Source organism: Zingiber officinale, chromosome 7B, assembly GCF_018446385.1.
Source record: "Zingiber officinale cultivar Zhangliang chromosome 7B, Zo_v1.1, whole genome shotgun sequence".
Taxonomy (NCBI): Eukaryota; Viridiplantae; Streptophyta; class Magnoliopsida; order Zingiberales; family Zingiberaceae; genus Zingiber; species Zingiber officinale.
In genome coordinates this window covers 104,554,012-104,565,718 of record NC_055999.1, presented here as the reverse complement: position 1 = coordinate 104,565,718, position 11,707 = coordinate 104,554,012, and the positions used below count along the sequence as shown (strand labels likewise).

The 11,707-nt window shown below is 34.4% G+C and overlaps 2 protein-coding genes across 4 annotated transcripts; one reads left to right on the top strand and one right to left on the bottom strand.

Annotated features, from left to right (window-relative positions):
* Positions 1-909: 909 nt before the first annotated feature.
* On the bottom strand, positions 910-4,265 carry LOC122004638 (chorismate mutase 2, cytosolic-like). The gene is made up of 6 exons (XM_042559492.1): positions 4,156-4,265; positions 2,086-2,413; positions 1,922-2,008; positions 1,592-1,735; positions 1,410-1,502; positions 910-1,328 (listed from the first exon to the last, which is right to left on the bottom strand). The coding sequence occupies exons 1-6, from the start codon at positions 4,263-4,265 to the stop codon at positions 1,083-1,085; spliced, it is 1,008 nt and encodes a 335-aa protein (XP_042415426.1). The 3' UTR covers positions 910-1,082.
* Positions 4,266-5,060: 795 nt separating this feature from the next.
* Positions 5,061-10,751, top strand: LOC122006668. Of its 3 annotated transcripts, XM_042562250.1 has the most exons (10): positions 5,585-5,645; positions 5,732-5,779; positions 5,947-6,110; positions 6,194-6,306; positions 7,336-7,411; positions 7,970-7,998; positions 8,477-8,570; positions 9,252-9,341; positions 9,517-9,703; positions 10,358-10,751. In XM_042562250.1, the coding sequence occupies exons 2-10, from the start codon at positions 5,749-5,751 to the stop codon at positions 10,651-10,653; spliced, it is 1,080 nt and encodes a 359-aa protein (XP_042418184.1). In that variant the 5' UTR covers positions 5,585-5,645; positions 5,732-5,748; the 3' UTR covers positions 10,654-10,751. The 3 variants fall into 3 exon arrangements, with proteins under 3 accessions (XP_042418185.1, XP_042418186.1, XP_042418184.1); XM_042562251.1 differs by lacking the exons at positions 5,585-5,645; positions 5,732-5,779 and adding an exon at positions 5,061-5,453; XM_042562252.1 differs by lacking the exons at positions 5,585-5,645; positions 5,732-5,779 and adding an exon at positions 5,061-5,468.
* The last annotated feature ends 956 nt before the right edge of the window (positions 10,752-11,707 follow it).

Sequence of the window (11,707 nt, the reverse complement as noted above, 5' to 3'; positions counted from 1 at the left end):
TCCGCTTAAAATAAACTAAGCTGAAGAAATGGTTGTTTAAGTTTTGTTTAATTTTTTATAAGTTGAATTTAGTTCAAATTTAATTTGAGCTTGGTTCATTTAGATGTAATCGAAATGAAAAAAAAAATAATGAATCCGGTAACACTGAATCTAGGGCGACTGGCTTAGTTCCATAGAAATTTTTCATCGACCGTTAAGGTAAATCGAGAAGTAATTGCGACGAGCAGCCTAGAAAGTCGAGCATTCCATGGTAATGCACCTTATTTGGAGAAAAAATCCTAGCAAATGTGTTATAACTGGAGATTGAATCATGGGTGTCTGGGTAACAACTTGACGTCCTTCTGCTGCACCATAACCTTCGAGGTTTGTTTAGATGTTATCGAACTCTTAGTTTAAGCTTATTTAATTATTTGAAAATTTTACAATTTTAAATATGTTTGATTATTAAGTTGATAATATAAACTTATTTATTCACTTTGAAAATTTCTTTATTTATTTACCTTGAGGAGAGATTTATTAAATAACATTATTCACAAATTTTGTTCATGAACATTGTTCACGAACTGTTTACAATCCTTGTTCATGATCATTAATAAGTTGAATGTATATGTGTTTAAATTTGTTCATTTAATTTAATTTGTTGTTAAGCTTGTTCATTTTGACTTTATATGTATTGAATAAAAATAAATAAATTTCTCTAGATCAAATATTAAATTTGCTCATGAACGTTTGATTCATTTACGACTCTAATATATGCAGAATAAAATTTCTCCCCTCACACATCAGTACATTGTGGTTGTGGAACTAAATCAGCAAGCTCCAACTATATTGGCCAACTGCAAAAATGTTATTTTCAACTAATTCTATGTATAATTTTCTGCATATTATCTTATCAATTTTGATCTCGATCATTGCACGAACTGTTAAAATGGAAACAAGGAGAACTGATGCCCATCAGATAAGACTGTTTTGTTTCACTCCCAGATAAATTTAACAGTCAGTTATTTCTACGTAGGCATCACATATAACTTTCTAAATTCAGCACCAAAGAATAATATCAGACTTGTTGCATGATTGCATCATCAATCAAGGCGATGGAGAAGGTATTCCACTTCCACTTGCTTTGTGAAAGGTATGACCCAATTTCCATAAAGATGATAAACTACATTTGGATCAACCTTGTACTGGGGACGACTGCTCTCGTTTGTGCTTGTTCCATTATCTACAGTCACATCTTGCCCAAACACCTTGGCCTTCTCCTCCACCCTCCTCTTCACTGTTTCTTCTTGAACCTCAAACGTTAGCAATCTCATCAAAGCATCCCTATCCTGTACAAATATGGACGTCTCTGAATTTTTATTTTTTTGCAAGAGGGAAAGAAGAAAAATGGAGAGTAATTGAGATACTACTTTAGCTCTGATTGCACTGCTGTAGTTATTTGGGGCATCTCTGAACTTGGCTTCTGACACAAATCTTCCATAGTGGATCCTCCTTGAAAGTGCCTTCAAACATGCAGATAGCTAAATTATTTCTTCTTTTCTGAAAATGACAAGCATTCATTTGTGATTGTGTTTGATAAACAGCTATTTACCTGTAAACACACAAGATCTGCAGCTGCTGTGAGTGCATATCTGCCATCATCTCCTTTTGAAGTGAATTGTGGAAGAAGTTGATCAAAATACATTTGCCATATGGTGTCTCTAACATTCACTGATGCAGCAGCAGGATATAACACCTGTGAGTGCACTTCCGAGAATTAGAATCATCACCAAAATCTACAAGGAATGAGCGGAGAGGAACTAGGCAACTAGCCATGATAGGTGACTCAATTCTGCATTTCTTTCTTTGTATTTAGAAGGAAATTTTTACAAAATTGTTGCTATATCGATCGGTATATAATAGCGAGTTGTATTGATATTACCTTTGGATATTGGTAAGGAGGGACTAATGGCGGCACCAGATTCTCTGGGAAGAAGGGAATCTCCTCTGGGTTTTGATATCTTCCGGCCTATAGAAAGTTGAAAATAATGAAAGTCAACCCTTTGAGAAAACATGGGAGATGGAAATGGAAGTCTAACTCCTTACCCTGGCCTGCACTGCCTCCGACTCCCTGACAAAGATGTCGACCAGGGAATGGTTGTGGTATGGGAAGGCTGCTCCGGCCAAGTAAGAAGGATCATACACAGGAAAGTTGGAGGGGTATTTGGCCCTCTCTATGAGGCTGAACACAATACTGTCTTCCTCCCTGGTCAAGAACTCTCTCACTGATGCGAGACTGAACTGGTTGTCCTTCTCCTCGAGTTGTCTGCAGCTGCAGATGGAGGCAAAGGCGAGGAAGGAGAAGGCATAGAGGAGAGAGCGAGAAGCCATGGACGTGAAGCTTGATTGCCAGGTAGAGTTTCTGAACTTCCCTCTTGTTGTTTATATAAAGACTTGAGGGGGTGTTTGGTTTAGAAGAATAGGAGTGGGGAATGAGAATGAGAATCATTGATTGTTATTGTTAATGTTTGGATTATAGGAATAAGAATACAAATAAGGGAATGAATCGTTGAAATTGGGTAAAAATATCCTTGACCTAAAACTAAAATTTTCTCCCTTAATATTAAATATCAAAATATATTTATTTATTATTTTTTTCATATCACTTCTCTCTCCTTATTCTCTCTCATCATTTTATCACACACTTTCTCTCTCCTTAATCTCTCTTATTACACTCTCTTTCCTCTTTTTTTTCATTACACTTTCTCTCTCCTCAATCTCTTCCATCGCACTCTCTTCCTTCTTTTTTTTCTCATCATACTTTCTCTCTCATCATACTTTCTCTCTCATCATACTCTCCTATCACACTATCTTTTCTCTTTTTTTTCTCATTACACTTTCGCTCTCATCACACTTTCTCTCTCCTCAATCTCTCTTGTCACACTCCCTCCTTTTTTTCCCTCAACGCACTTTCTTTCTCATCATATTTTCTCCCGCATCATACTTTCTCTCTCCTCAATCTCTCCCATCACACTCACTATTCTTTTTTTTTTCATCACACTTTCTCTCTCCTCAATCTCTCCCATCACACTCACTGTTCTTTTTTTTCATCACACATTCTCTCTCCTCAATTTCTCTCATCATACTTTCTCTCCTCATTTTTTTCTCATTACATTTTCTCTCTCTTCATCCTCTTCCATCATACTTTCTCTCACATCATATTTTCTCTCTAATTTTCTCTCATCATGCTTTCTCCTATCACACTCTCTTTTATCATTTTCTCTCATCACACTTTCTCTCTCTTCATTCTTTCTCTTCACACTTTCTCTCTTATCATATTTTCTCTCATCATTCTTTTTTATCATATTTTTCTTTCACATCATCTTTATCTCACATCTAATTTTTTCTCTTATTTTCCTTTAAGGGTAAAAAAGGAAATTTTGATTTATTTCGATAGAAAATATGCAATTAACCAAACATTGCTTTTAAGAATGATATCCATGCTCATACTCATTCCTATTCAACAATACAACGATTCTCATTCCGATTCCTATTCCTAGAAAAGAACCAAATGCCCCCCGAGTCGTTACGAGGGAAGAGAATTTACACCTTCATATTTTTAGCACTACTTCCCATGAAATGGTTTTTTTTATTTGAATTCTCCTTTTAAATATTGGTGTAATGCAATATTGCATAAATAATTTCCTTTTTTAGAATTTTAGAATTATTTTATTCTACTTCCCATCAAACTAATGTTGATTCCCATCAATATGATAGCATTAATTGTCTTCCATGTTGGTCCAGAGCTGATGAATTTGGGAGGATATTTGGAGATATAATAAATAAACAACGATGTATTATTTGTTCTTTTTATTGTTTCTTTATGAATTTTGTACAGAGCGGATGGTTTTTCAAAGGTTTGGTTGGGAAGGAGAGAAAGAAATAGGCGGCGAGTCTTGATTCTCTTGGATTGTTCGATGAACATATCGATCAATTCGAGTTTCAGCAGATGCTTTTCTTTGACTTTGGGACGCTGTTGACTTTTGAACGTTGGTCAACAATTCCGCTTTCGAGAGAATTGTTTTCACAATTATATATTTGAGAAATAGAACGGTTGACATTTGGATTTATGATGGAGCATTCGTGGAAAGATTGTTATCCCTTTCAAACTCTGACCCTTGACCACTTGCCATCTCGACGATCTCGCTACCTCCCCGTTTATTGCATACCATGAAGTTGTCTATCGAAAGTTGTTTATTAGCTGTTATCTTGAGACCAAATCTCATGGTCCATATGTTTTGGATTAAGGGATGGATTATATAAAATTATGGTTGGATTGTGATGATGATCCGATTACAATTCATTATGATTTCTTTTTAAGTTCATCGTCCCCTAATTTATAGTTTGGATCGGGACGGATGACTCGCGACTAGTGGCCACTTGCTCATCATCTGTAGCCTTCAGACGGCTTTCGACCATCCGTCCAAATATAAATTATAATATGAGGGACGATGATCTTAAGAAAAGATTACAATCAATTATGATTGAATGGTCGTTATGATCCGACTACATAGATGGGGGAGGAAAGCTAAAACTAAAAGTAAAGGATAAATTTTCAACTCAATTCATATCTTTGACTAAGGCATTCTGTGAGTAGAATAAAATTCAACAAATCGAAGGTCATTCACATGTTTCACAAGATTGATTTATCTAAGCTGAGGAGTAACGTAAGTTTATTTTAACTTCATGGTCTAAAGTTTTAAGTTTTTAATCGTATAGTAAGATGATAAATTAAGGAAGGTGGGTATTTAACAATCATGATCCTTTTCAATTTATTTGACAAGTGGAAAATAAGGAATTAATTAATTCTTAAAAATTAAATATCTGATTAAATAATAATAATAATAATAATCTTAACTTATAAATAATATTGAATAAATATCTAATACATATTAATTTTTTTTGGATGAAATAAATGAAATCAGATGGATAAATTTAGTTTGGATTTAATTAAAATTAACTGGTTTGTTTGAACCGGGTTAATTTATTCAAATAGAATTAGGGAAGTAATTAAGGATTTAATTACTCTTCCCCTTTTTCGCTCCGAGGCAACACCCGCTCATCAAGCGCCGCCTCTTCTTCCGCCAGACGCCTTTCTTCTTCCTCGTGCGACGCCGGCCATCCCAATCGCGGGCAGCCTCCTCCACCAGCCGTCCTACCTCCCGACGGAAGCCCTCTCCTCTTCTCTTTTTTCTTACCGTACCGTCGCAGTCGTCGTCGCCGCTCGAAAGAGGAGGACAGCGGCTGCTGACCTCCCCTTCCCTCTCCTTCTCCCTCCCAATCTCCTTTCCTATTCACGCCCGTTCATCCACGCGCACACGGCACCTTCTTCTCTTTTCTTCTTCTTCTTCTAAATCAGTATATCGAGGGTTTCCTCCACTCCGTAGCAGCGCATCTTCGTCCCTTCGTGTACGGTGAGTGTTGCAATGGTAACTCACTTGCTTCTTATGCTTTGGTTATGCATAATGAGTTGTTGCCGCTTTTGACTAGATCGAGTTGCTTAGATCGCGAGTAAACATTGAGCCTTACTTCTTTTTTTTCCCCCTTCCCTCGCAATGGGCTTATGGAGATATAAATTCTATACTGCTGCAATTTTTTGGGATATTGTACGTTCCATATTGAGATAGAACTTTTCTTTTCCATCTGGCACGATCTTGACAGATTCAGTGATTGAAAAACTCCAATTATGCAGTTATGTATTGAATCAACATGGCCGAGATCTTTGAGTGCACTGCTCACAGTATTACGTTCACCAATCTGGTTATGAATTAGTTCAGACGTTAGCAGTAACGATAGGCAATGTGGAATTTAACTCGACAATGAGTCTATTATTATTAATGCAATAAGCAATAGGCATGAATCTCCTTTTATTCAACTTTTAATGCTTTATGTATTCATTTATGCAAGGTTCGTTTGGATTTGATGCAATGACATTCAATGGTTCAGAGGTCCATACCAGGCTTCAGCATCTCCTTGTTCAACTCCAAATTGAGGCTGGAGTCCTTGATCGAATTGTCTACAGGAACAAGAACCAACATCGACATGGCTCTTACTTTCAATATCTCTTAAAGGTCCTAGTGTTTTTTTTTTGTCTCCATTTATTGCATGTTTTATTTTCTTCTCTTTTTTTCTGACTGATACTTCTTGCTAAAAGGTGAGAAGAGACTTGAATCTTCTTCATTCTACTGAGTTAGGGCGAATACTGAAAATGCTCTTTCCCATTATTGATGGAAAAAAACCTGCTCGAATGGCGATTGTCCCCACACGGTATTTGTGCTTTCAAATATTTTTTTCTTGGTGACATTGTGAACCTTTTAATTTTGAAACAAATTGTTGCTATTGGTTTTTATCCCTTGGAGTGTACATGAACAAGACATTGAAGGAGCCAGCTGTTATTATAATGTAATCTACATCGGCCATTTTTTTTTAACCAAAATGTGTCTTTTTTGTTATATGCCAAAATATTTCCTTAAAAGTTTTGAGCAATTTGTACTCTTATAGTAGATGCTTTTAGAAACTTAAGGAATGACATCAAGATATACAATCAGCATATCGGCTTATGGTAGTTGAGGTATTAAAATAAGATCTTTATATGGAATCTTTGCACTCTGATGGAAAAAAGAAATCACATCTTCATGTTATTTGGTCTTTTTACCATTTCAATCATATGATCTTCTCTTTTATTACATCTAACAATCTTAGACTGGTAATGACTTGGACAATTGACTATGAAATTGAGTGAGAGGAATTTTGCAGAGTTACATCTAGATGGTACAGGTGCATTTTTATTGTTTGTTATCCTTCCTTATTTGTATAAAACCCTGGTAAAGGGTAGAACAATTATTATTTTGAGGTGTTAATTGGTAAGAGCTAGAAACAGCATTATTTTTTCAGCAAATTACAATTCATGTGTAAAAGAAATTTGTCAGAACCATTATTTCTCCTTTTCATAAGAAAAAACATTTCAAATTTCTGTCATATATCATTCCTGTTGGAAAAAATAGTATCGCTGCTAATCAAGCATTAACAAGAAAGAGAAAGGTATACCTTTGGCACAAACTTTTGATAATTGGTTTTGCATGCCCTAGTTTATTTAGTTATTATTGCAATACATTTTGGAAATTGACAATTGTCACAATAAGAAATTCTTAAGAATACACATGTTGACAACAATTGTCTTATTTATGACACAATTCATTTGCACGTATATTGTCTATGTTCAAATACATGCATGCCTCCATCTTTAAGAATAAAGATACTGCAGCTAAATATGTTATGATTTTTTTTGCTTTTCAGTTTAAAGTCAAACGACATTGGCTCAAATCACAATTTGAAAAATCGCCTATTAGGTTGTGCACGTTTATTATCTCAGGCATGTGCACTCTGTCTTTATTCTCTGTCTTAATTTTTGTCTTACCATATTGATATGTTATTCTGCTTCTGCAAAATTATGTATCATTGCGCTTTGTTAACTAGATAGTGGCTTTGATAAACAATTTATATAACCCACAAATTTGTAATACGTAGGCTCTCATAGTTTTGTATTCTGAAATTTGTATATATTGAGCCTTCTCAATTTTATTGTGTTTGTTGACTCTTGAGCTGTAGATCTTATCCATTTCACTTATTTACTTTTATGTAAATCTTAATTGGAAACAACATAAGTTATACTCTTTAGCTAAGTTCACATAGACAAAGGGACTTGGATTTGTATCTTTTTTCTGTGTATTATGTATTATTAAAAAGTTATCTTGATTTCTATTAGACATGGTTGGCAAAGTAAGTTTCCTGCTTCTGGCCAGTTATTGTGCTCACACATTTTATGTGCAAGCATGTAAAAATGTTCTCATAGCTGAGATGCAATTTGTAAATTCTACTTTTTAATTTCTTTATCTGTTAATCTGACTTGTGTTGTTTTTATCTTCTCCAGATGACAGAACCAATACTCAAGGCAGCAATGTATCCTCAATTTTGTCTATTTTTTTTATTCATTTGAAGAACTCAATGCACCTCAACTGTTCTTTTTGATTGGCCTCTCACTACGTCAGTTCCCTCTGTTACCATGGTTCCTGATTCTACCACATTGATGACAATATAGTCATATTGAATATGTCTAATTAGTGGTTTGCTAGCTTTATCTCCATATTTATGAGTAACAAGTTCTAAAGTGGACCTTGTTTGTCCTCCAAACTTTTTGTGATCCTTGATTCCTTATATCTTATAGATATTTCTTGCTCATTCCTGTTTCTATCAAATCATATTTTCCCAATATTGTCCTTGTTTAATAACATATAAAGACTTTTGCAGTAGTGTAAAGCTTACTTAAATAATGAAACAGAAAATGTAACTTAAAGCTCGATGAAACTAACCATCAGCACTCAGTAATATTTGATGTTCCAGATGAACAATATGATATATTCCTTTACTTTTTATGCAGTCAGATATCCTTATTGCTTGCTAAATCATTTTTCTCGGGATTTTGTATCACTGTAATGGCTTTGCTTGCGCGTCTCAGGGTTCTTGTTCAGCAGGTAGTATTCGTCAAAACAAATTATCATTTTGGTTTTTTGTGAAATTATGATCTCACTTCTCAGAAACTGAATGATTTGACCTGATGAATTGCTTATGAGAGGCTGATGATTGATGGTAACACAAGATTCGTAAAGTGCCTCATTATTCCAACCCTCCATTGTTTTATCTTATTCATGATTGCTTCATCAGTATCTTGTTGAATAATAGATCTAAGATGTTTTAAATTCTACCTTTCAGGAATTTCAGAAAAAACAATATTAATCAGCAAAAAGTCAATATTAACTTGATCATGACTGTGTTAATGATCCTTAACCTGCTTAATTCTTATGTGCCATAAGTGGACACTATATTGTTTGTAACCACATAAACATATGGGATTATGAATGGTTTTGGGGTAGACTTTTCAGAACAATGGGTAAAATGATTGGACCTTTGAATTTCGTATAAATGTGTATCTGGCGAACATGTTGCTATTTCATCTCTTTTCAATTTTATATACATACATTAACTCTTGTTCCTACTTGTTGGACTGCTATGAAGCATTGCCAATCTTACAACATTGTAGTAGCTAAAATATTTTGTCTTTGATGCATGAGAAACATACATGTTCACCGGATGCCATATTTGGCAGTCTTTTTTTTTTTTTGTTCTCATAGCCTATTGTTGTGCTCTTGTGACAGATGCTACAAGACGTGGTTATGGTTTTCAACAAGGTTTCATTTCTTACTACTGAAAAGCAATCTATAAAACTATCTCAAGATGGCGTAGAGGTCTGTTTCTTTTCTCATATTAAGTTTTGACTAATTCATGGCTGATTGGTGGATCTGTCTATGTTTAGTTTCTTGCTATGATTTTAGCTATTCTCTAAATAAAGAGTTATTATCCTGTGCACATCCTTGGGTAAGGAACAACGGCTTAATCTCTTACCATTTCAAGCTAATGCAGGTTTACAGGGAATTCCACCGTTCAGTACATAAGAGGATTGTTTTGGAATGTGTTTGGAAAGGAGATAAATATTTCTTGCTTGAGAGGACAGAAAATAAGGAGGATGAAACCAGAGAAGAAGATATACAAGCTACTCCATCCTCCACTACAACTATTCATTACAGAACATTAGAACTCTTTGATGAAGGTATCTTCTTTGCTCCGCTGTATCGTTTATTAGTTTAGTTAATTCTTCTTCTAAATATACTGTTTTATCTCTCTCTATTTTGCTTAATTCTTCTTTTTCTAAATATTTAACTATTAACTAATGAGCATTTTACCGAAAAAGCGGCCTTCATAATTAGTATTCATTCAAATGTGCTCTTATAGATTTTTGTACCAAAAACATTTTAGAATTTTAGGGGTCAAAGAATGAATTTTTTGATCTTAAATCTTGCTGCAAGATAATTTACAGATCCACTTGTAGTACATTTTATGCTATTATTCACAACACAAGTTTATTTACAAATCAACTTGCACTCTAAAAATCACAAATAATTTATACTAAATTTATTTTTCAAACACCCTAAGTTCAACATTTGAAGTCTTTAGATGTCTAAGAGTGTATTGTTTTGTTGCTAAATCATAGCGAAATAATTTCTAATCATCCTACAACACTTTTCTTACTGCACCTTTTGGTAGGAAAATTAAATCACAACTGTGGTTAAAAGATTTGGGATGTCTTTTGATTTGTCTTCTTTTCATAAATTGCTGTACTTACATTCTTTCATTATTTGCAATGGTACCATGTTATATTGGTCTGCGATAACTGCTTCACCATGAAATTGTTGTGAATTTTCAGAGGAAGAAACCTCATGTCCACCGACAGATGCAACTAATTCGTCCCAAGCCCAAGTGGATAAATTTCCTGCAACTACTGAGGCAGCAACAGGGAATGTGCCTGTGGAACCCCAAACTCAATCGAGAAGGAAGGTGGCCTTTGTTTCAGTGAAAAGACCCGCTGCTGCTTCTAACACAAACGAACCTGTCAAAATTCCAAAACTGGACTTGGTTTCAAACAATTCCCTAGAAACTGACGATCCATTTTTAGATCTACTATTTTCTGGAATAAACAGCGCTTGTGCTACAAACAAGTAATCGTATACCTTTGGTTGGACTACAATTTGGGGCTTAATGAAAGAGGGGAAATGGAAGAAGCAACAAATATATATCTAAGTTTATTTGTCTCTCCTTTATTTACTTTGTTAGATGAATACTCCCGAAATATCAAGCTTAATTTGGATCCACAATTAAGTTCATTGGAGTAAGTCTAATCGTTCTTGAACAATAATTGAGCCACTAAACAAGTTGAAGAATCACAATCGCACAGCTTAGTTAGAAACGTACGGTTAAAGCAAAAAAGATAACTCTACTAGAGGAGTCCACTATCTGTTCACAAATCACAACGGTGCTATTGATCGTTGTCCCAATTTAAGAATTTTAACTTGATTTCCTTGCAAAACTGGTATAAAATCGCACTCTTCGATGAGTTTTTCCTTGCAAAGCTGGTCATTCACATGCATGAAAACCCTTTTTCATTTGTTCAGTCTTTGAGAATTCTCGAATATTTGCTATATAACTACTACTTGTGTTCACGATGCTATGATAGTGTTTGGCAATGCGTTCTATCTTAGTCTATTAGGTACCTTATATGATAAAGAATAAATATCTTAGCCTATTAGGTACCTTGTATGACAAAGAATAAAACATTATATACAAAACTGCATCTGTCATTAATTGCAAGAATCAAAAAATTCCTTGATGTTCGTGGGATGTTTTTTTTTTTTTTTTACGTATTTTAATTTGAATCCTCTACCACCCTTTGGACATACGTGATTCTATGTCTGAATTTGTTCCCTCGGGGTGATGCGATGGTTAAAACATGAGGTGTTGTCACGTGATTCTATGTCTGAGCTCAATTATCTAAGGTGTTAAAAATTCCGAATAATCATGAAAATGACAGGTCCAAATCTATAAAAAATTTCTACTTATTATTAGAATAAATCAAAAAACAATAACATTACAAATAATTTAAACTCTTTAGATATAATATGCACTAGTAAGATTCGAATTCTCATTGTACTTACTATCACACCAAAGTCCAGAACAAAATAAATCATATAAAAGACAAAATACTACATTTAAATAGATA